This window comes from Hydra vulgaris, chromosome 10, assembly GCF_038396675.1.
Source record: "Hydra vulgaris chromosome 10, alternate assembly HydraT2T_AEP".
In the NCBI taxonomy this organism is placed as follows: Eukaryota; Metazoa; Cnidaria; class Hydrozoa; order Anthoathecata; family Hydridae; genus Hydra; species Hydra vulgaris.
This window is the reverse complement of record NC_088929.1, coordinates 27768002-27791915: the sequence shown is the minus strand read 5'-3', so window position 1 is coordinate 27791915 and position 23914 is coordinate 27768002. Positions and strand designations below refer to the sequence as shown.

Here is a 23914-nt window from a genome sequence, read left to right as displayed (position 1 = left end):
AGTCGAAAACCCGGAACTCAAAATTTTACACGATTGTTTGACATAACCGATGAGAAAGGTGAATGGTTGTGTCAGGAAGATAAAGAATTTTATTGTCTTCAAAAGTCAACAAATGGAAGAGCTGGATATTGTACCACAATTAAAGATGCTGAAGGTATTCATCCAAGAAAATTAGTGTTGATAAAGAAACAAATGTCCATCAGTCAAGGACAAGATTTTGTTGAATCAGCTAGTGAAGGAGAACCTTCAGAAAGTGAAGAGCAGTGTTCCAGCAGTGATATTGAAGCTGAAGGTCCTTCATCATCATCTAAAAAACAAAAAACAAATTCAGCAGTAAATTTAGTGATTTCTGCTAAGATTAGTACCAAAAAAGCACATAAAGTCTGTAAAACTCTTTCAGAAAGTGGTATTTCTATTCATACTCCAACGCAAAGTGGTATCTACAAAGGTGTTATGAAAGAAGGAGAAAAGTTGAAAGCAAATTATATGGAAAACCTAAAAAATGAAAAGTGGTCTTTGCACTTTGATGGAAAACAAATAAAGAAAATGGAACACCAAGTAGTTGTTTTGAAAAATGAAAATAGAGAGGTTAGGCTTGCTGTTCTGGAAATGATGAATGGAAAAAGTGAAACAATATATAATGGGATAAACCATGTGCTAGATGAGTATGAGCTGTGGCCAGCCATAAAAATGATTGTATCTGACACAACATCTACAAATACAGGATTAAGAAATGGTGTAGTTACACGGTTACAGAAACATTTTAAAACCATTTGACTAGAAAAGCCTGTTTTTATTGGATGCCAACACCATATTCTAGATACTCTTTTGAAACATGTCATGAATGATCTTTTTGAAGGATCGACAATGTCACCATATCTCCATTACTCTTTTGTGACAAGGTTGCAGCAAGATTACGAGAACTTGAAGCTATTGTTTAGTAATATTGGAAATCCTTTGACGAAAGTGAAGCGAACTCGCTGGAGAGATGACATGGATTTCCTGAATCACTTAATAGCATGTTATAGAAAGTTTAAAAGCACAGGTAACTTTCCAAAAGTTAATTTCAAATCACTTCCTGCTATAAGCAATGCAAGGTGGAATTCGAGAGCCATTTTTATTCTACTTGCTTACATTTTAGTACCAGAATACCAAGAATCAGAATCAGCTCAAGCAGCATGTGACTTCATCTGTGGTTCATGGGGTGATATATGGTTTGGGGGTCACTACTTCAATCCTGCAGACTTTGTTAATCTATTAGAAGCATGCAATGAGCATCCTAAAGCATTGAAATCATTGAAAAGGTTTTGGTCCACTGAGCCAACACCAATACCAACACAACGTTCAAATATGCCATTATGCCATAGCATAGAAAAACTAAATATTAAATACTTATTGTCAAATACACAGTAGACAAATTTTAATTATACATGTTTATTGGTTTCTATAAAGTAGTGGAAGATGTGTTGCAAAACTACATTTTTTTAAAAAAATTTTCAAATATTTTTTAATTGGGGGGTGAACTTTTTTGACATATAGTAAAAATGCTTGTTATTTTTCTGATTTTTGCACAAAATCTCCACTAAATTTAGTATGGGGATATAGGGTTGCAAAATTGTCATATCCCTATTGTATATATTATTATAAAGTTTTTTTTTGTGTACAAAATGGAGAATTTCATATTTATATTATTTAGTCATATTATATATTTGCATATCTTTTATTTTATAAAAATTTTTTGTTTATGATATAGTTTATATTTATTTTTACTTTACTAACACTTTTTAAATTACATTATTTTTAAGTTAAAATGAAAAATTAATCAAATATGTAGCTAAATATCTATGTACATATGATAACATTAGCTTTTTTTTTGGTGCAAGAAACCTCTGAAGCTTAAATTAGACTGAGAAACAAAAGCTTACAGTAAAATTAGACTGAGCAATGAAAGCCCACAGTAAAATGTAAAATACTTATAGAAAAAAATTATGTCAAGTAGGAAAGGTAATAGAAACAAAATAAAAAATTAAAAAAAACAAAGAATAGTTACATCATTTTAATTTAATAAAATTCATCATGTTACTTAAGAAATTCTACACCTTTAGAGAAAAAAATAAATAAAAGTTATTTTCAATAAACTATATCTGTTAAGTTTATTAGCTCTCAACATAATTTTAACTTTTTGTTTCATTTTCATTCAATGTTCAATGTAGAGTCACAACTAAAGCTAATAATTTTTGTGTTAACAAATACAAGATAAAATACAATACAAGATAAATTAAAACTAACACTACTGAATCGAATGATAAGTAACGTCATTTAATTAAGTCTTACGAAGACCTAATATCTTATCTAAAAAAGAAAACAAAAAAAGATATCTTTAGACAAGATATTAGGTAACAAGATATCTTTAGACAAGATATTAGGTCTCAAAGAAATGTCAAGAAAAAAAAATTATATAAAGAATTTAAACAAAATGAATTTTGGTTCATTTTGTTTAAATTCAGCATTTTGGATGCTGCATTTTTAGGTCTGTATAGCCCTTTTTGAAAATATTTAAATTTTATGAGGGATATATATGCAAATGATCTATTTTTGATTGTGTACTCTTTGGTTACTAATACAATCAGCAAGACCTTTTCCTCAATTGTGATATAATTTTAAGATTATTTTACTATTTATTTTAGACATCCCCCCTCGACATTATTCTCATCTTAAAATTGTTTTCATTTTGCTTCAACTTTAAATAACAATTTAAACTAATATGCACTGTAAACAAAACTATTGCACAACAATTGTAAACAAATTTATTAAATATTACAAACATTACATAAATAAAAACAAATTCTTTAATATAAATTTTACAATTACTTAAAATAATATAACACATATATACAGAGTTGAATCAATTACTACTTGAATTAGCAACTATAAAGTAGAAATATAAAAAATGCTCAAAGCCTACTACTAGCATATTTTTAAATAGTTTAATTTATGTCAAACATTGTAATTTATATCATACAATATAATTTATTTCATACAATATAACATATTTATTATTCTTTTAATTGCCTACCTTTATTTTACTCTACATTATATATCGTTATACTTAATGTAATATATCTATGTAGGCCTTGTTACTAGATCTGTAGCATAATGCATGTAAACATAAGTCAACTTAGCTTATTTGTATTGCTCGAAGTTAAACTGTATTATTAGCGTATTTTAAATTTATAAATTATTAAACTGAATTTTAAACCATTAAAAATTATTTAAACAATAAAAATCATTTAAACTATAAAAAAAAATATTAATGAAATCTAAATTCAGTATTTGATTAAGAATTGAATAAATTTCAAAACTAAAAAAATTGTTTTTTCGTAAACTTGTTATATATTTAAAAAAAGTTTAATCACTAAATTCTCTAAAATACTTAAAGACCTCACCATTGGTTTATTTGAAAATGCTTTTATAAACAGTTATAGACCTCACTCATGGTTTATTTGAAAATGCTTTTATAAACAGTTACAGGCCTCACTCATAGTTTATTTGAAAATGCTTTTATCAACAGTTAATCATAAGCGAATGAAAAAAATTCATAGATTTTAAACTATACATAAATAAACAAAAACCGTTGAATGTAAAATGAACATAAAATTTAATTTAATTAAATAAGAAAAGTTCAAACTTAAAGCATTTTTTCTTTGACTCAGTTTGGCAATTTTTAACTGAAAAAAATTTTTTTTTTTTTTCTTTCAAAAAATTAAATAATTTTTGAACTGCAATGAAAATGTATTTTACAATGATTAATTACAACCTAGCGTTTTCTAAACAAACACCAGATAAAATATATATCAAAGACAATTTCAATATTCCAATAGAAAAAAAGTTTTTGCTTAACATAAATGGCTCAACATAAATGGTATAACGCATAGGTAAAATTGCCATTTCCTACTTAAAGTGGATACAGCATAATGCTTCTTAACAAGACCTCCTAAGCATCTGTGAATAAAGTATCAGTAAGTGATACTTATGTGTATCTCATTGTTTTATATTTATTTACATTTATCTTCTTTAATTTATTTTTAGTGCACCAACATAAAAAGTTTGAAAATTTATCTTGCTAATAAACAAAGTACCTCAACCAACCTGCAACAATTTCCATTTTAAGTTGAACCAAAGATACAGTCAAAGTGCGATATAAATCACATGACGTGCAAATATCCATCACAAGTGGTTCATTCAGATCTAAAGTTTCAGAAGATTTCTTAAATGTTTTCATGAAGGCTCTTCGAAGCAAACGACCTAAAAATAATTTGATATTAGAAAAACCTTTTATAATGAAATTGAATTAATTTATAACAGTAAATTAATTCAACTTTATTGATATCTTAAAAAATAAAATTTTCAAATAATAAAGAACAAGAATAAAAAACTTAAAAAATAACCTTTAGATTGATTCTCACTTTCTTGAACAACAAGTCCTTCTGACTCAGTAGATGACGGTAAATTTTCAAAAAAACATTTGATTAACTGGTGATGCCATAAAACCTTAATTTGTTTTATAATATGAATGTATGCTTCATTCAATGAGCTAAAATTCAAATTAAAAAAAAGAAAAGAAATTATCATGATAACAATTAATCCATTAGATAATTCTAGTCTCTCATTTAATTTATGTCTTACAACTAATATAAAACTAATATTTAATAACCGAAAAAATAAAGATTTAATTAAGAATATTAAAATATAGAAAATAACACATAATTATGCAATAAAAATTTCAAAATTACCAACTGGTAGAAACCTCATTGTACCACCCAAATATTGGATTCCATTTTGAATTGCCTGATTGTTTTCCAACGCACAGCTGAATGTTTTTTAATAGCCCAATTAAAACCACCTAAAATGTTTCAGTTTTTTAAAATTAATAAAAACCCTTAAAAAAATATAAAGATCTGCTTAAAATTAAAAAAGTTAAAATTAAACTGTCAAAAACTTTGAAATAAAAAAATACCTTTAATTGAAACTTCAACTTTTGAAACTGCTATAACAAAATATATAACTGCTATAACAAAATAAAATATTTATTTTTATTCTACATCTATAAACAACCTACAATTAACAAATTGTAGCATGAGTATTATAAGATCTAATCTGGCATTTTTTGTGTTGTGAGAATCTAACTTTTGATATCTAATTGTTAAAATGTTTTACTGCTGTTATTCTTTATAATTATAAACTATATGTCAGTTATGTTATTTATGTCTAAACATATAATATTATTTATGTAATTTTTAGGTTGTTTGTTTTTGATATTAATTGTTAATTAATACTTTAATTGCTAAATTCTTATCACATAAAAAAAAGGCAGATAGTACCCTAAATTCTTATGCACCCATATATACATATATGTATTTATATCCATATACATATGTATTTACTAGGGGTGTACCGGAATGAAAATTTTCAATTCCATCCTGATTTGCCGGAGTTGTTAATAAAATTCCAGCCGCAACAAGAATTATATTTATGTAATTTTTTACCTTCAATATTGAAAGTGAAAGTCTATACCTCAGCATTGTGGCTATATTTTCCTAAAGTAATATATATATATATATATATATATATATATATATATATATATATATATATATATATATATATATATATATATATATATATATATATATATATATATATATATATATATATATATACATATATATTAGGGTGTCCAAAATGACATAAATTTTTTTTATTTCGAACTACTTTTATATGTAGTATATACATTTTTATACGGTTTCATATGTAATTTTGTCTATCAAAACCAAAAACAACAAAAAAGAAATCTGAAAATTTTTATTATTGACCATTCTCCCCATGTCACCCTTATTTAAGTTATTTTTTTTCTAAAACTATGACAAAAAAAGACTAAAAACATCTTCAATAATCAACTATGTTTATATTTATAACAATTTTCTTGTTTAGCTTTGTTTAATCAAACCTAATGAAATGTTACTTTTAAACAAATTTCAAATACAACCCCCTTACAACACTTTTTAAAATGTTTTTCCTAAAGTAATCCCAAACATACTTCTTACTTATATTTATTAACATATTCATATTTATATACAGTTTTATATATAGTTTTGTTTACTAAAACCAAATAAAAATTTATTCAAAAGAATTTTCACTGACCAAGACCTCCCTCCCCTCCTCATGATACCAACCCCCTTCCCCCTCTCTCCTTACTTCTTATGATGTTTTTCTACCTTAATACTGAATTTTTAGAACTAAAGTTTTTGATCAAAAAAAAAAAAAAAAGACATACTTGATAAATAATTTCAAAATTCATCATTAAAATTTATTTTTATGACAAGCAGATATATGATTGGTATATTTGAAAATATTTATCCTAAGTGGGACTTTTTTTTTAAATAATGACAACAAAATAAAAATATTAGATAGGTATTAGTAATAAAAAAAGACATTGTTTAAGTTTTCAAAAATTTATATTTTCTACAAAAATTTATATTTTCTTTGTTTATATTCTCTACAGTTCATTTAACATGAGTCTATTCATATTTTCAGAACTATTAGATCTTTATATTCTGATAGTTTACATTTATAGTTTTATAGAACCTTGTATGGGTTCATTCTGACATTTTATGATTAATCTTATAATATTCTGGAATCTATTTGTTCTAATAAAAAAAAAAAAAAAAATTTAAGAAGGAAATAAGGTTAGGCTGAGCCCTTTATTAAACTTATAGTTTTTAATTTTGTAATAAAAAGTAAATAAATAAAAAAGCTAAATGACATGTATAAAATTTATTATAAATTAAGAGCTCAACTTGGCTTTTAATTGTTGAATAATTGGAAAAACAAAAAAACAGAAAAAAAATTACCTCAGTATTTAGATGAAACAGATAAACTAAATTGCCTAAACAAACAAAATAAACTTAAAACAAACTTAAAAAAATATAAAACAACCTTAAAATAAGTATACAACATACATGCTTCAAACATAAAATTTGAAACCAAGAAAAAAAAAATTAAATAAATTTTTTTAACTATTATAAAACTGTTTCGATTTAAAAAGTTCAAACTCACCAACAACACAAAGTGATCGATTAACATCAAGTTTGGTGTAAATTTGTTTTAAATTTTCATAGTTATAAAGATATTCGACAGTCTTTGGAAACATTTCCTTTAGAATTCCTCCACTCTAAAAAAATACATAACATAATTTTTTTTTTAATGCTGGATAAAGGGAGGGGATATTTACTGTGATTCTTAAGATAACAGAATCCTTTTTTATCAAAGAAAAACCTAACACCTAATGTATTCTACAATCACAATTCCTTTTTTTTTTTCATGAACAGCTTTTTTTTGTGCCATGTTTAAAGATTCAAAAACTTCCTCCATTATTTGATAATAGAGCAATCGTCCTTAAATTTTACCAACGTTTGTTTTTTTCTTCCTAAATCTTTAATTTTACTTGTTTAGTAAATTTAGTAAATACCTTTTTCTCATAAAAACAGATGTATTTCTCTTCATATAAAAAGGTAAAAAAACCATAGTTTTTATTAATTTGTTTTCAAAACTATATCATTTAACATATAATTTAAAACTTATGGTTTCTTTTACAAAGCTATTAAAAATAAAATAATTTTATATAAATAAAATATTTTATTCTTTTACATATTTAAATAAAAAAAAGTAATTGTTGATTAAGATAATTAGGAAGGATGAATTGATAATAATTTCTGCAACATTAGTTACCTCAGGTGCCATTTGAATTAAGTGGTATATGTATGCAGGTATAGAGAGAACATGTACAATGAAAAGCATTGTTGGTGCACTTTCAGATGAAGTCTTGAATGATCTAAAAAGAATCAAAGCTAAAAGACTTAAAGTATAAGTTCATTTATTACAGACTTTTATTACAGCCAAAAAAAAAATAGTTTTTTTCAATATTCATTAGTAATGTGTGCGAAATAATTAGACTTGAAGCCTTTTAAAATGAGACATCAAATTTTAAAAAGGTTGGGGAGGTTGTTTGAAGGTTGCTTTGCAAGAAATCAAATTTTTGAGCAGGTTGATACAATCATTTTGGTTTTTTTTCCCCCTGTCACCTTATTGGTCTCAATCCACTTTTTTTGGAAATCTTTTTCATTTATTGTCACTTAATCTGTCTTAAAAAGAAATCTTTTAAGTGATGCTCAAAATTCTTCAATCTAGTGCTCTTCTGGATTGTTGGGAAGATTCGTCTTTTTAGGAGCAACTTACGCATTATTATCTTTGCATCATTAAGAACCTTCTTAGAGTAGTGGGATGCAACTAGATTGGTCCAAAAGATACATTGGCACTTGTGCTTTTTAATAAATGACAAAAGTCTTTTTAAAAGGCATTCTTTGATGTAGAGATTGCAGTCAAGTCTTCTTAGTGACAAACAAAAGAACTTTTTTAAGTTTTTTTAAAATTAATTTAAATTCATAATTAACAGGATCAATTTTGTTGTCATAGTGAAATTGTAGACCAAGTAATTTCAAATATGCACATATTTTTATCCGCCATTATTTTCAAGAACTTCTTACCACATTATTTTTACTAACTTCTTTAAAAAGTTTCCAAACTTCTTTATACACTTCAATTTGTTTTCACGACATTTTGCAACATTTTGCAAATAGTTGAATTGCAAACAAAAAATTACCAACACAATTAAAGATAAAGAATGTTAAATTTTAAAAAAGATTGAAATAAAAAGCTTTTGATTATAGATAGGCAGATCTAATAATTAATGTCTTATTTATAATCAATTTATATCTATCTTAGTAGATAGATAGTCAGATAGATATAAGTTAATTATGATAATTATTATATAAGTCAAAGTGATAGATAGTTCATTAAAAGAAAAAAAAAGGATGTTATAGGCGCATAAAAAAAGAAATCATAAAATAAACCTAATTAAAAAAATTTTATTTTTTATTAAATAAATTTCTAGTAAATTTTTATTATATCATCTTTCAAGAGCAAGAACATTTATTTAGACAATTTCTCATAACTAACAATAACAAAAATAATTACCCAATTTAAAAACAAAACAAAAAAACAAAACAAAAAATTATTGAGCTAAAAAATAAATTTAATTTAAATTAAATTAAATAAATTTTATTTTATATTAGCGCCACTTTTGATATTTTAAAATTTTGTTTGTTTTGTTATAATGATTGGTTTATCAAAAACATTATAAAACATTAATTAAACTTTAAATGACTTCTTATTAGAGTTTATTTTTTTATAATTAAAAAAAAAAACTTTTTTTAAGGATATAACTCTATTATTAATTTTTTTGCTTGAATTTACGCTTGAAGCAATAGCTCTTGCAATGCCTTCGTTTATATTTGTAAGTTTTACTAACCAAAAAATAAGTTTCCAAAAATAATATTTTATAATAGTCACATTAGCTTTATATAAATAATAGATTATGTGATATCAAAAAAGTAAAAACAGAAATTTCCTTATATAATTAAGAAAGAATTTTGATTAAAAAAGTTATTTAAATTTTAAAAAATTGTTTGTCTCAAAAATAAAGCACTGATAAAGTGATTAACTTGAGATTTTTACTTTGCAAAAAGTAATATTTTTTGTTTGTTAATAACTTTTTAAAATAAAAAATCATTTTAGCGAAGCCGTAATTTTAAGAAATAATGAAAAAAAAAAACATATTTTAATTTATTTATACAAATGTCAAGAAAAGAAAAAAATTAATTTATGTTAAATGATAATAAAAAATGTAATAGTAAACTTTTAATTATTTAAAATTAAAAGTAATTATTTAAAACTAAAAAAAAATTGAAACAAAATAGACATTCCACAATATATACATTTATAAAATAATCCTTCTTGATTTGTTTTTTTTAATTAATAAATTAAACTTGTTTTGCGGTAATTTTAAAAAGGTAATGTCCTTAAATAATAAAAAAAATCAAGATAATTTTATGACATCAAAATCACAAAGAGCTAATGAGCTTAGCCATTTTTTTATTTAAAACAAGCTCTGTAAATATACATATATATATACATATATATATATATATATATATATATATATATATATATATATATATATATATATATATATATATATATATATATATATATATATATATATATATATATATATATATATATATATATATATATACATATATATATATATACAGTAGGGTGTCCCAAAAAAATGTTATTTTTGGAAAAAAAAGATGCGCGCTATCTACTTTTAGATTGAATTTGGTCATAATATTCTAATAGATTTGGTCATAATAATTCTAATAAATTTGGTCATAATATACCTAGAACTTCGTTACTAGGTATATTATGACCCAATATATTAGATTTTTTTAAATTTAAATGGTTATAAGCGCTTGGTCTAAAACTTCAAATTTTCAATTTTGAAAAAATCAAATTTTTTGATTTTTTCCTATTTTTACGATTAAAATTTAAAAATATCAGAAAAAAAATTATGTTAAACATTTATTATAATAAATTTTATGTGAAATATATGTTGCATATGTTAAAGAATCATGGAAAGAAATGTTGAATAAATATCACCAATCTAATTTAGCTTAATAAATATCACAATCTAATTTAGCTGGGTTTTAATCAGATTTGTATTTAACATTTTTCTGTGGTTTTTGCAACGAACAAGACATTCTGCTTCATATCTTCATTTTGGTATGACATAATAAAGTCTTGGATTAGTTTTATATTTCTTTCTGCACAATCCTTGGTGAAAAAAACTTAAAGTTTCCTAAAACAGTAAAGTCCCCTTGTGCAGCTAACTCAACCTGGTCATGGGTAAACTGGGCTACGCAAAACAAAATCCAGCTCTAATCACCAACTTAATTTGATAGTGTTGTAGACAGTGTGATTACAGGCATTTTAGGTTTACCTTTCATGAACTCTTCAGGAACTGGATACTGTAAGAGTTTTGGGAGTATAATCTTCTTCTCAACTTTTTCAACATCGTCATCCACTACAGCCATTACAACAAGCTGCAGACTTAAATACCAGGTATGATTTTGCATGCTTTTCAGTACTGATTGAGAAAACTCAGGATATTCCTTACAAATCAAGCACGTCTTTGAATGCTGCTAAATCATTAGTTGGTGCTTTACTACTCAGAGAGCATTTGAAAAACCAAGGACAGTAAAGATATAAAGAAGCTGTCTGAACCACCTTCTTTTTCTTTTCATTCATGATGTTTGAGATGTCTTTTATCATTTCTAATGTAAGCAAATAAATTGCATCTGCCATAAACTTTGCTTCATGGCAAGCTCCTAGCTAATGAAATTTTATAGCAGGAACATGACCACCAAGGAAGTAAACAAATAACTGACAAAGATTTTTGTAGTCTCTTCTCTTGAAAATATTTTCATTTAGTGCAGTTTCCCTAAACTTTAATGCTGCCTGGGCTATATTATAGATAGGTGATCCAATCTCTAAAGAAGTCCAGTTAAACTTAAACAGATTATCTTATGATGTGTCTATTTTGTCAACAATTTTTGACCAAGCCTTCTGTAAGTGCACATAAATTTCTCTTCTCTTCTAAAAGACTTGGTCTCAGCACCAGTCAGTGCAATTATCAAATGTTTAATATGTACTTCAATAATATGGCGACAACACATGCATCAGACAAGACTTGTATTAAGGATAGTTTATAGGATTGTAACTGCTCCCGCAAAATTTCCAGTGTTGGATGCAGTTGTGTTGCAGCAAACACCAATCATATTGTCAACAATATCATAGTATTCCAAGAGATTGAGGAATAAATGCGCCTGTTTGGACCCAGTTGAATTTTCTGTTTGTACTATGCAAAGCAAAAAAATCATCTCTACATTCCAAATCTGGACTGGTTACACTAACTGCAATTCTCTCACAGGTAACTGTCAGATCATTTTCTTCTCCCAGCTGTCTAAGGAGTTTCCCATCAAAATGGACAATGAGTTTTTTTCCTTTTAAAACATTAATAACATCCTGTTGTAGTGTTTCTCCTAAATCAATTAAATTGTACATTTAAAATAATAAAGATAATAAAACAAATAAACTTAATCACTTTTGTGAATAATAGTTACCAAGATTTTCAATTATTCTGTATCTTTTTCTGTGTAGAGTAAATCTTGATAAATTAATCTCATGCAAGTCAACACCTGCTTTATTGCAGATAGCAAAAATTATAGAAGCCTGGGGCCTAACGTCGATTCTATACCAAACACTAACAGCAGAAGTAGTTTCAATTAATTCATCAGGTGTTGATTCTAAAACTATTTTCGATTTTTTTGATTTGGATAATCATATTCAGAACCATCACTTTCTTCACATAAAATGGAACTTGCAACTTAACATCATCTTCAAATTCGATTTGTCCATCCAAAGCTTTGTCTGTGCTTTTCTTGTCTGTCGACTTCTGTAATCTGTCAAATGTTTCCACAGTCCTTTTCTCTTTTTGAGCTTTTGTGTTTTTTTAATCATTCAACTGCTAAACTCTTTTAAATCTCTCCTTTCTTCATAGAGCCCTACTTCTTTCTTTGCCTTTTCCGTTCTTCTCTGATCTTTCATTATCATGTCAATTATTTGAGGAACAGATATATCAAACAAGGTATTAACCTCCACCTGGAAATCAACTTGCTTTTGAGTCCAGATCCCTTTGCTTGAACTTCAGTTTAGTTTACTCCATCCTTTCATTTTGTCATATTCTCTGTGAGTTTTAGGATCCTTTCACTGAAAAATATTACATAGCTGAAGTTACTAAAAAGCAAGATAAGTCTTCAATACTTTTTTTTTGTTGTAAAATTTACCTAACAGGTCCTCTACTAATAATGTTGCACGTAAAACCAGCTTTTACCCATACGTCAGTGACAGCTGAAGTTACACATCTATTGATTGATCTTTCGCATGCTCTACACTGGCAAACTAGACTTCTGGTTACTGTTTTTGTTGGACAGGCAATAATTTCTTTCCTGGACTGAAATCTGGTGCTCCTATATAAAAGAGAATCAACTGAAATATATATTCATATTCATGAACTGTGGGTTAAGTAAATAAATTAGATAAAAACTAGCTGTTAAAATTACCTTAAAGATTTCAAAAAGTGAAAGTATTGCAAGATATTTTTGACACTAGGCAGCTGGTTAACTGGAAGCTCATTTATGGGATATTTTAACAGATATAGTGATTGTCTTAAACTGCTTTGAACAGTGTACTTTTCCTTTTCCCCTGGTCCTTTTTTACTGGATTTTTTTAATGTACGACCCATCTTTAAAAATACATTTAATTATGAAACTAAAAATGTTGAAACCATTTTAAATCACATGTATGTTAAACTAATCAAAAGTTAATAAGTAAAAAATAGCGGTGATCAATAAAATACCAATAATCAAAAAAAAATTGAAATATACTATTAAATGTAAGTAAAAGATAACTACTTTAGAAAATAATAGTTAAAAAATGCTACTTTAAAATAACTTTCATCCTCTTTTTTTTTGCAGGTACCTTTAAAATAATAAAAATTTAAAAAATACGACAAAAATTGAGATTTTTCGAAAATTTCAAGCTTTACACCAAGCACTTTTTATATATATCGTCTTTTTACATAAAAGGGCCAAGTTTTTGATGGCGCACAAAAAAAAAATTTTTTTGGGACACCCTTAAATACAGTGCTTGAAGTGAGGCGGAATGCCATCCCGCCACCTTTTTATAAAGTATAAACCATCCCGCCACCTTTCTATAAATCTTTATATATAACAATCATTAGGTGGTATTTTTAATTTACTGAATACCATCCCATTACTTTTTTTTCTTCACTTCGAGCACTGTATATATATGTATATATATATAAATATATATATATATATAAATATTTATATAAATATATAATTATATATATATAAACATATTTACCTAAAAAACAATGTATTTGTTGCCGAGATAATGGTGCCATTCAGAGATATGCTGGCGCGACATAATCCATTCATCAAGAACTCCTTAAATAAAAAAAGGAGTAGAAAGTTACTTTGAAATAATTTCTAATAAAATTAAGTTTAAACATTTGCAAGTGTAAATAATTATGGCATATTTTTCATAGTAAACAACTATGGCAACCAATACTGCAATAATAATAAATAAAAAACAGATAATTCCCAAAATTAGCATAAATTAGTTTGAAATGGGAAGTTGTTAAGCTACAAATTTTCTGAAAAAACAACTTAATATTATTAATTTTTTGTATTAAAAAAAGACAATATTATTTCTGATGTTTTATCATCTAAAGCAGTTTTATTACTATATAATAAATTTATTGAATAATTTTATTACTATAAAATAATAAAAACAAAGTTTCTGTATTTGTAAATTTAATTTGTATTTGTAATTGTAATTTGCAATTTGTAATTGTAAATTAAAAACTACTGTGTTTTTATATAAGCATAAAGGTTATTATAAAAATATAGGTTGTTAACAATACTAAGGTTGTTAACAATATAAAGGTTGTTATAAATATAAAGGTTGTTACAAACATAAAGGTCACTATAAGCATAAATGTTGTAATAAGCATAAAAGTTGTTATAAATATATAGGTTATTAACAATATAAAGGTTATTATAAATATAAAGATTGTTATAAATATAAAGGTTGTTATAAATATAAAGGTTGTTATAAATATTAAGATTGATTAATTGTTGCCCAAAACTACTAAACAGCTTTAAAATAAAGATAAAATAAATTGATATTTTTTAATGTAAAAAATTTCTAGGCAATACATTAATGACATCAGATTTCAAACAACCTGCACAACATTTAATTCAAACCTAGTTGCCTCTGTCAATTTCATTTAAAATAAACAATGCTTCTGATTGCTTTTTGAGAGTGAAAATTTTTTAAATAGAAAGGTTGCTAATGAGTTTTTTGAAGTTTGAAAACAAAACAAAAAATTATAACAAAAATAGAATAGAACATAATATAACAAAAAATAGAAAGTTATCAGCATGATTTGACTTTATTTAGCATTACAAAATTCAAAGTCAAATTTAAAAACGGAATAACTATTTAATAAACAATTTGTTTTGCTGTAATCTAATTACTTGTCAATAAACATTATCAAAATAATTCACTGTTGCTAACATTCAAGATAATTATTTCATAAGATTAATTAAAAGAAAGCTATTTATTATGATCACACAGAAAAAAGTCTAAAATATAATGTTCCTGTAATCAAGGGCTGTTCTAGACCATTTTCGGCAGCGTTGACCGCATTTGAGTGTGGCCCAATTTAAAATTGAGGACCTTTTTTTTTTAATCTTTTTTTTATGGAAAATATTGTTTTTTTTGCGAAAAATGCCGATATTTGGCAATATTTCCGCTAAATTTCTCCAGGACGGGGGGTACTGCCGCCCAAATTTTTTTCCTAGAATAGCCCCTGGTATTGCACATAAGGTTGTAAACCTGCTTTAGAAGAGGAGGATAAATTGAAAGTAAAAGATTTATTGGTCAAAGAAATAACAATTGAAATGTCAAAGTGAGCAAAAAAAAATCCAAGTAGCTTGTTATGACATCCCATGCTATTATTCTGTGAGATCATTTTGTTTAGGAACTGACAACCATGGTTCCCTGGTTATTGACATGTGCAGAAACACAGATACGCAGATTATATATAAATAAAAACTTGAAATAAATTAAACCTCTAAACACATTATCATGCCTCTTGAAATTAAGTCTGTAATCAAACTGTTACACAACTGATGCATAATGGGAGCAATGTTTTCACCTAGTTAAAAAATAATAATCTTGTTATTTATTTGTAAAAATTATGAAATCCAATATGAAACATATTGTGTCTGCAATCTGAAACATAGTGTCTGCAATCTGAAACACCACTTATTAAATTTCTATAATAACAACTTACCAAATCTTTCAAATATTCATAAACAACTTTTACAAAATGCAAAAGTTGTTTATGAATATTTGAAATTTATCTGAAAAAAAAGCATGTCATCTAAATGCATTAAAATGAATCTGAGCAATATTGGGAAAAAAATTTTTTAATATTGTTCAAATTTAATTCAATAACTCTGATAGTGGTAGAGCATTTGCTTCATAAGCAAGAAGTTCTGAGTTTGACCCCCACCATGTAGTGTGTATATAATAAATATTTTTTTAGGGCTTAAAATTATTATTAATTATAGGGTATTAAGTGTTAATGAAATAAGTGGCACAAATTAAACAAAAATAACATACCCCCTTTTATTTTTAAAATTTTCCAACTTGAAGAATCTGTGAACGTAACTAACTAAAAATAATAAAGTAAAATTTATTCAATTACAATTTACATAGTTCCACACTTGTGTGGAACTACGTAAATTGTAATTGAATAAATTTTTAAATAAATTAAAAACCCTGTGAGATATAACAACTAATAATTAATACTGTTTATAAACTACTAATGATTTCTGGCCATTTATAATAACTAAATTAAATGTTGGTTCCTAATGGTTCCTAATGCCATTATTTTATTTAATATGAAATTATGGATAAATTGAAACAATTTTTTACAACATACTGAATAACTTATACCAAAATCATGATTCCATTTCTAATAAAATTTTAATACTCTTTATTTTAAACAAAAAAAAATTTCAACCCAAATAAAACAAACACATTGTTTAATAATGTTCATTATAAAAGTGCTGCAATGTCATTTTTAAAAAACATTTAAAACGTTAAATAATACTGTTTAAAAAAAATGTAAAAGATTTTAAATAAAACATATGAACCAAATCAACACCACAAGCCACTTTCATTTGTATGTACTTATTTAAAAAATTTAATAATAGTAATATTTCTTATACTATTCGATATAAAAATTTAGATAACAAAATTGATTATAGCTAGCAATTTAAGAGAAGTAACTAAATATAATAATATATAAATAGAAGATAACTAAATATAATGAACAATTAAACAAGTAATTGAAAATAACTAAAATAACTGAAAATTGTAAATACCAAGCTTTTAAAATTAGCATTGAAAATTACAACTACCACGGTTACCAATAAATTTCACATAAAAAACTATATTTACCATGGCTAAGTAAAGACTTGTTCCATTTTTTCCAGAGTTTACAGCTGCCTAAAAAAAAGTTGTCCAAACACAAGCTATAAAAAACTAATATAACACTGCATATTAAAAAGAATATTGTCAAAACACGAACTATATAAAACTAATATAACACTCCATATTAAAAAGAAAACAGATTACAAAAAAAAATGTTGTTAATTTTTACTTAAAAGTTAGGAATGCTTGAAAATTTTACTGGTAGTTTACGGTTTTATGTTAATTTATGCTTTTTTAATTTCGCACTTAGTAATTAGTACGTTATGTAAACAAATTGTATTTTTAATAAATAACAGTTGCATAGAATCCCAATCCAAACCAATAACATCCTTCTATACAACACACAGTTAAAGTTTAAAAACACACCAAAAGTAATTTTTCAATACAACTATTATAAATAATAAAATAGAAAAAAATAAAGTATATAAAAATAGAGAAAAATAGAGTATATAAAAATAGAAAAAAATAGAGTTTAAAAAAAAAGCAATATTTAAGTTAAACCACATTTAAATCACAATCCAAAAATTTTAAACTCAGTACTTAAAAAACTTATTCACAGAACTTACTTAATCTGTAGTAAGTCTTTATAAAGTTTACCAAATTTTTTGTAAGTCTCATTTGCAAAGAGTTTACCTAATCTCTTGTAAGTCTCTTTGCAAGCAAATTAAAAATTCTAGCAGATTTACCAAAAATGAATATTTTTGATAAAAAATGCATTCAACAAAATTAATAAAAAAACTAAGTAAATTGCTAAAGCAGTTAATATTAAAACTGCAAAAAAAAAAAGTTGTAATATGCATTATTATTAGCTTGTTACTGATCATGTGATCAAAAAATAATTTTGTAATTATCTTTAAACAACTTATAAAACATGATATGATAGATATTTTGAGTATTAATTTATGTAATCCCTACTTTTTAAACTTAACCCTCTGATCTTTTTATCTCCTGCTTTTTAATTTATTTTTTAATTTTTTTAATTTATTCTTATTTTAAAAGTTTTACCCTACCTTTTACCTAGTAATCTTACTTAAACTCTCTACTAATAAGCTTACCCCATCCTCCACTTCCTACAATTTCCCTTCCACCTTTTAAGACTGGCCTATTGTATCTACTAAATAGTAAATAAGTAAATAACAAAAGCAAAATTTATACTAATAAACAAGAATAAAGATAATTTTGACTTACAGTTGGACTTTTAAGCAATGTAAAACATATATATAATATTTTCTTTAATGATGAAACCCACAAAGTTGTAAAATCTTTTATTAGCATTACTGACATATACCAATACTTTGGTTCCTTGCCAGATTCAAGATTTGTTATAATAGCTTCACATAAACATTGAAATCTCTAAAACCAAAATACATTGAAATATATTTATCTATGTATTCATCTACATCTTCATTCATTTCTATATACATTTATTAAAACCAATATTTTAGTGACATAGGTTTAGAAATCACTTTAACAGCCACAACTGTGACTCGCCACACTCAAAGGGGTTGACACACTCAAGTTGACAAAATAAAGTAATGTATTTTTTGATCATGTAAAAAGCATTAAAATAATTGAGCAAACTAATTAAATTTTATCGCTTTTTAAAAACCGCAAAAACACAACTTGTTAGACTAGAATATTTTTTTTTAAACTCAGAATGTTTCTAATTTTATTTTTTTACTGTTTTTATTATTTAATTTATTTATTAGTTTTTTATTTTTATTTTATCAACTGATTTATTTGGGGATTAGCGCAGCAGAGTGTACATACATGGACTGGCTTAAATAGGTAGAACATGCAGGTAGTGGACTTAAAACACATGGGCTGACTTAATTAGGTAGAACATGCAAGGAGAATACATACCTCAACTGACATAAATAGGTAAAACATACAAGGAGTGAAATAGTAGTATTGGAATCATGTATTGTTTTAATATATGTGTGTGTGTATATATATATATATATATATATATATATATATATATAATATATATATATATATATATATATATATATATATATATATTTAAACAACTTTAAAAAGTATTCTACACAATAGAGTGCTCAATGTTCTTAAAAGAACAGAGCAATTATATATTAGTAGAAAATCACTTAACAAAAATTTTTTCCATTTAACATTGTGTTTCATCAACAAAAATTCATCAGAAATGAATGATCAAATTAATAAAACTTCAATTTATACCAAAAATTAAATTACAGGAAGTTACAAATGTATATATATATATAATATTTTTTTATAACTATTTTTTCCATTTTTATTTCGCACATTGATCTTATGGAAAAAAAGTTCACCCTAAACAACTTCAAAATAAATAAAAATTCAAGATAATCTACTATTATACCACTGGCTCTGATTATAAAGCAATATACCACCGGCTCTGATTATAAAAAAGTTAAAAGAAATAGTTGTGTTTCAAAAAAATTGAATGAAAAAAAAATTATGTTCAATCACTGTGATGTTTCTTAAAGACAGACCGCTTGCAAACTTGAATGTAGCATAGCCCTGATTTAATACTTGCTAAAAATAGTAGACAAGCAACAGCTGCCATAAAATGAAAATGATACCAATGCATAGAATGACTAGCAAGAAAGGATTGTCCAAAAATGTGATTGCCTTATTGAGCATCTGCAAGGAAAATTTTGCATCATTGATGATGAATCTTATTACACTTAGGCTCACAGCACAATCAATGGAAATTATATTTTCTACTGGGTAAAATATAGGAAACCTGTAAAATTTGATCAAAAAATGCTTGTTTCATTTTGCATTTCTAATAAAGGTTTGTCAAAACCATACTAACCGTACTATGTAACCATACTGGCATTCTTGCATTTAACCAAACTATTTACTTAAAATATTGCATCAAGAAACAATTTTTATATATTATTATATATATTTTTTATATATTATATATATTTTTTAAACTTAAAAGAATAAAATTCAAAACTTGAAAAAATGTTTTATTTTAATCAAAAGCAAATTTAATCAAATTAAGTTTAACCAAAACCCTGGCTAAACCCAAACCCTTAGTCAATGTATATTCACACGCAATTGTAAAATAACTTAATTTTTTGATTAAAAAAAAACATACTTAAATAATTTTTTTTCACATGATAATTCCCCAACTGAGTAAAAAAATAAAAAGTGCTTTAAATTTAATTTGTTTATTATATTTAATCTTATTTAATGTTACTTTTATTTAAAGTTACTTTTTTATACTCATTTCAAATTTAAAAATTTTTATTTATAAATCTATAGTTTCAAATCAATATTTTTTTCATTCTGGTTACAAAAGTGCTTATGATTCAAAAAACATTGTTGATTATACTATAAACGAGGGATGCAGGCAATAATATTTGAAAGAATTAATTGCAATGCAGTACTTTAAAGTACACTATTGATGCAATTTAACTTTTAACAATATAAAAATCAAAGCTGAGTGAAGTTACATTTATAAGTGTTACACATTTTTGTTACACTGCATCATCTTGTGATAAGGCCTAAACTATGTGATACACATACAGGTGTCTAGACCATCCAACAATTTAAACTTTTCATATAAAAGCTTTTTGTATAAAATATTTTAATATAAATCATAAATATATTTATATAAATATATAAATTCAAATACCTTTTCGTCAGTTTTTTCTTTGTAGAAGAAAAGCAACTTGCGAGCATTTGAAAAAAGTGTCATAGCTGGAAAGGAAAAAATTAAAATTACTTTTACATTGCAAGCTCAAAAAAACAAAACTCTTATAAACTCTTATATGTGTGCATAAAAAACAAAACTCTTATAAACTCTTATATGTGTGCGCGTAAAAAACAAAACTCTTATATGTGTGCGCGTAAAAAACAAAACTCTTATAAACTCTTATATGTGTGGGCGTAAAAATTGTGAATTTTTTTATTAAGAAGTAAAAAAACACATAAAACAAGGTAATTCTTTATAAAAAGAAACTTTTTCAATGGTATCTCCAAGGTAACATAGCATACTTGTATATACTTTGTTTATACTTAGCATACTCTAATATACTTTGAATATATTATCTCAGTTGTCTTTTAGTTAAGTTCAACAAAACTGTTTGAATTTTTTTTATTTGCAATATAATAATAAGGTGATTATCAAATAAAATTAAAAAAATTAAGTGCATACTTGTATAAGTGTAAAATTTTATAAATACACCATAAACATGAGCAAACTTGTATAAGCATAAACTTTTAAAAATACAAGCTTTTATCAACAAAAAAAAAGTATATGAAAACTTATAAGTAGGGACACTTATAAAACCTATTGAGTTTTATAGAATCTACTATTGGGTTTCGAAGTATGCATGTTGGTTTTAACTTTTTTTAAATTGACATTTAGTCAAGTTTTGGCTTCACACTTATGATGATTTACACCTACACAAGCATAAGTACTTATACCAGTGTTTGCAAAATCTTTTAGTGTGCTTATGCCAGTTCACATTCGCGCTTATTCAAGTTATGACAACTGCTTCTCACTTGTGCAAGTTCGCACTTATGCCAATGCAAAATCTTATAAGACACTTACGCCAATTTATACTATATAAAGTTCACTTATAGAAAATACCAGATTTCCATTTAATAAAGTTTTTTGCAATGCTTCATACTCATAACATTTACATGTAATCAACCTCCCATCATTATCATAAGATTTGCATGTAATCAGCCTCCCGTCATTATCATATCTTTACTCTATTTAATTTTATTATTGAGTCATTAAAATTGCGCATCTGTGTATAATTAATAACAGATACTTTAAAACTTTTAATACAAGGCCAAACGTTATTAGTGTTGTCAAAGTTAAGTCAAAAGGTCAATCATAGTTGTCATGTCATGTCAGTGTAACATCATTTTGACTTAATATACACTGTTATTATACTTGACTTTACATACAGTAAAAGAGTATGAGAATGAAAACATTACTGGAAGAAAACTGGAATAAAAACATTGAAATATAAAAATGTTGCTAAAATGTTAGTTGAGCAGTTTTATTTCATTTTTCATGAATATTTATACAAGATCAGTTAAAAAACTGGAAAAAAATTTGATTGTCTACTTTTGAATATTTTTCATTTCAGCCAATAAAAGTTGATCGGCAACCTTTAAATAACTATTTCCATTGTTGTTTATCTGAAATTCTTCTATTGACTTAAATGTATTGTTTACATTTTCATTGGCCACAATAAAATCATCCTCAACTTGATCAAGACAGAACAAGTTTATTTTGATTAATTTCTCTTGAGGATTGAGGCTATAACAACAGCTACTTTCTCTATTGATTGTGGCTGTAACAACAGCTACTTAGATGATCTTCATTAACAAAAACCAAACTGGGCGTTTTTAAACAATTTTTTTTTGTTTTGTTTGTTAAACCGATATAATATATAGTACTAACAATTCTATTCTTGGTCCTGTGTTGTTTTTTATCTATTCTAAGGATCTCCATGATAACCTAACCTCTAAAGCAGCTCTGTTTGCTGATGACACAACTATACATTCAAGTCTTGTCAAAAAAGTCATCATTTTTTAATCACATGATCAGACAGTCGTGATTGATTTTTGATCATTTTTTGATCAGGCAGTCAATCTTTAATATGACCTTGCTTTTGTGACAGCTTTGAGCTTGCTGTGGTTGGTAAATTTGAACCCAAACAAAACTAAGTTACAGCTAATAATTATTGCAATGTTGTTGATATTCTTATATTGATGATTGGCAACTCTACATTAATAAATGGCAACATTCTCACTGAATTCTCTACTTTATATCTTCTCGGATTATGATTCACTACTGATCTCTCATGAAAATCATGAATACAATCCATTGCAAAGTTAACATTTGCTATCTTTCTTTTTGAGGCAAATCTTTTTGAGGCAAAGTCGAAAAACACATTGTAAATGTAGTTGTACTTGTTCAAATTCTTTGCTTAAGTCTCTCATCATCATAAAGTTATAATCTCTTTCTCTTTTCTACAAATGATTACTATGGTCGCAAGCAACCTAACGTTACTTGTAGTATTAATCATATAAAAGCATATTTAAAATAAAACTGCATTTACTATTAGATATCTTTTTACCTTTCAATCATTTATATGATATGCAAGATAAGAATAACATTTGCTATTTAAAAAATAATAACTGTAAATTTATAGTTCTGGAATACATAAACTATTGATATAATACTTTGTTGAAATATTATTCCTCTTCTAAAAAAATAAATACCTGTTATTCCTGTCTTAGACTTTTCAATGTGTAGCAAGGAATCAAACTCGGTTCTTATAAAAAAAATAGTACATGTAATAATTATTAAATGCATTGTTATAATTCTAAAAGTATTAAAAAACATTTTTAATAGAAAATTATATTATATTATTATAAAATATATTATTATAAAAATTATTATATATTACTTAAATTATATTATTATAAAAGAATTGGTCCTAATAGGTTATAAACTTGTACAAATAATCCGCTTCATTAAACTGTCTCCTTGCAGATTTAAAATAGAGGCTTACCAAATTTAAATAATTTCAACTTATTTTGTATTCAGTCAGCTATATTGTATATTGAGCTAACAGAGGTGGTTCAAAAAACAATGCTAAAGAGGTTGTTAAAAAAAATGGCTAACAGAGGTGATTCAAAAAATAATGTTAAAAGAGGAGGTTCTTTAGAGGTTGCTTTTCAAAAAAATTTAAGA

At 25.4% G+C, this 23914-nt stretch overlaps 1 protein-coding gene across 3 annotated transcripts in view; it reads right to left on the bottom strand.

The window, feature by feature from the left end:
• Window positions 1-23914, bottom strand: part of LOC101237845 (ubiquitin-protein ligase E3B) — a 61147-nt gene that overhangs the window by 25985 nt on the left and 11248 nt on the right. For 2 of the 3 annotated variants that reach the window (XM_065807672.1, XM_065807674.1), the window contains 14 exons: window positions 23440-23492; window positions 20828-20892; window positions 18364-18528; window positions 17143-17190; window positions 16300-16351; window positions 15744-15829; window positions 13969-14051; window positions 7789-7891; window positions 7117-7231; window positions 6912-6946; window positions 5018-5047; window positions 4794-4903; window positions 4449-4594; window positions 4150-4305 (listed from right to left, as the gene is read on the bottom strand). In XM_065807672.1, coding sequence (XP_065663744.1) covers window positions 4150-4305; window positions 4449-4594; window positions 4794-4903; window positions 5018-5047; window positions 6912-6946; window positions 7117-7231; window positions 7789-7891; window positions 13969-14051; window positions 15744-15829; window positions 16300-16351; window positions 17143-17190; window positions 18364-18528; window positions 20828-20892; window positions 23440-23492 — 1247 coding nt within the window. The remainder of the gene's footprint in view (window positions 1-4149; window positions 4306-4448; window positions 4595-4793; window positions 4904-5017; window positions 5048-6911; window positions 6947-7116; window positions 7232-7788; window positions 7892-13968; window positions 14052-15743; window positions 15830-16299; window positions 16352-17142; window positions 17191-18363; window positions 18529-20827; window positions 20893-23439; window positions 23493-23914) is intronic. The other variant, XM_065807673.1, reaches the window with a different exon arrangement.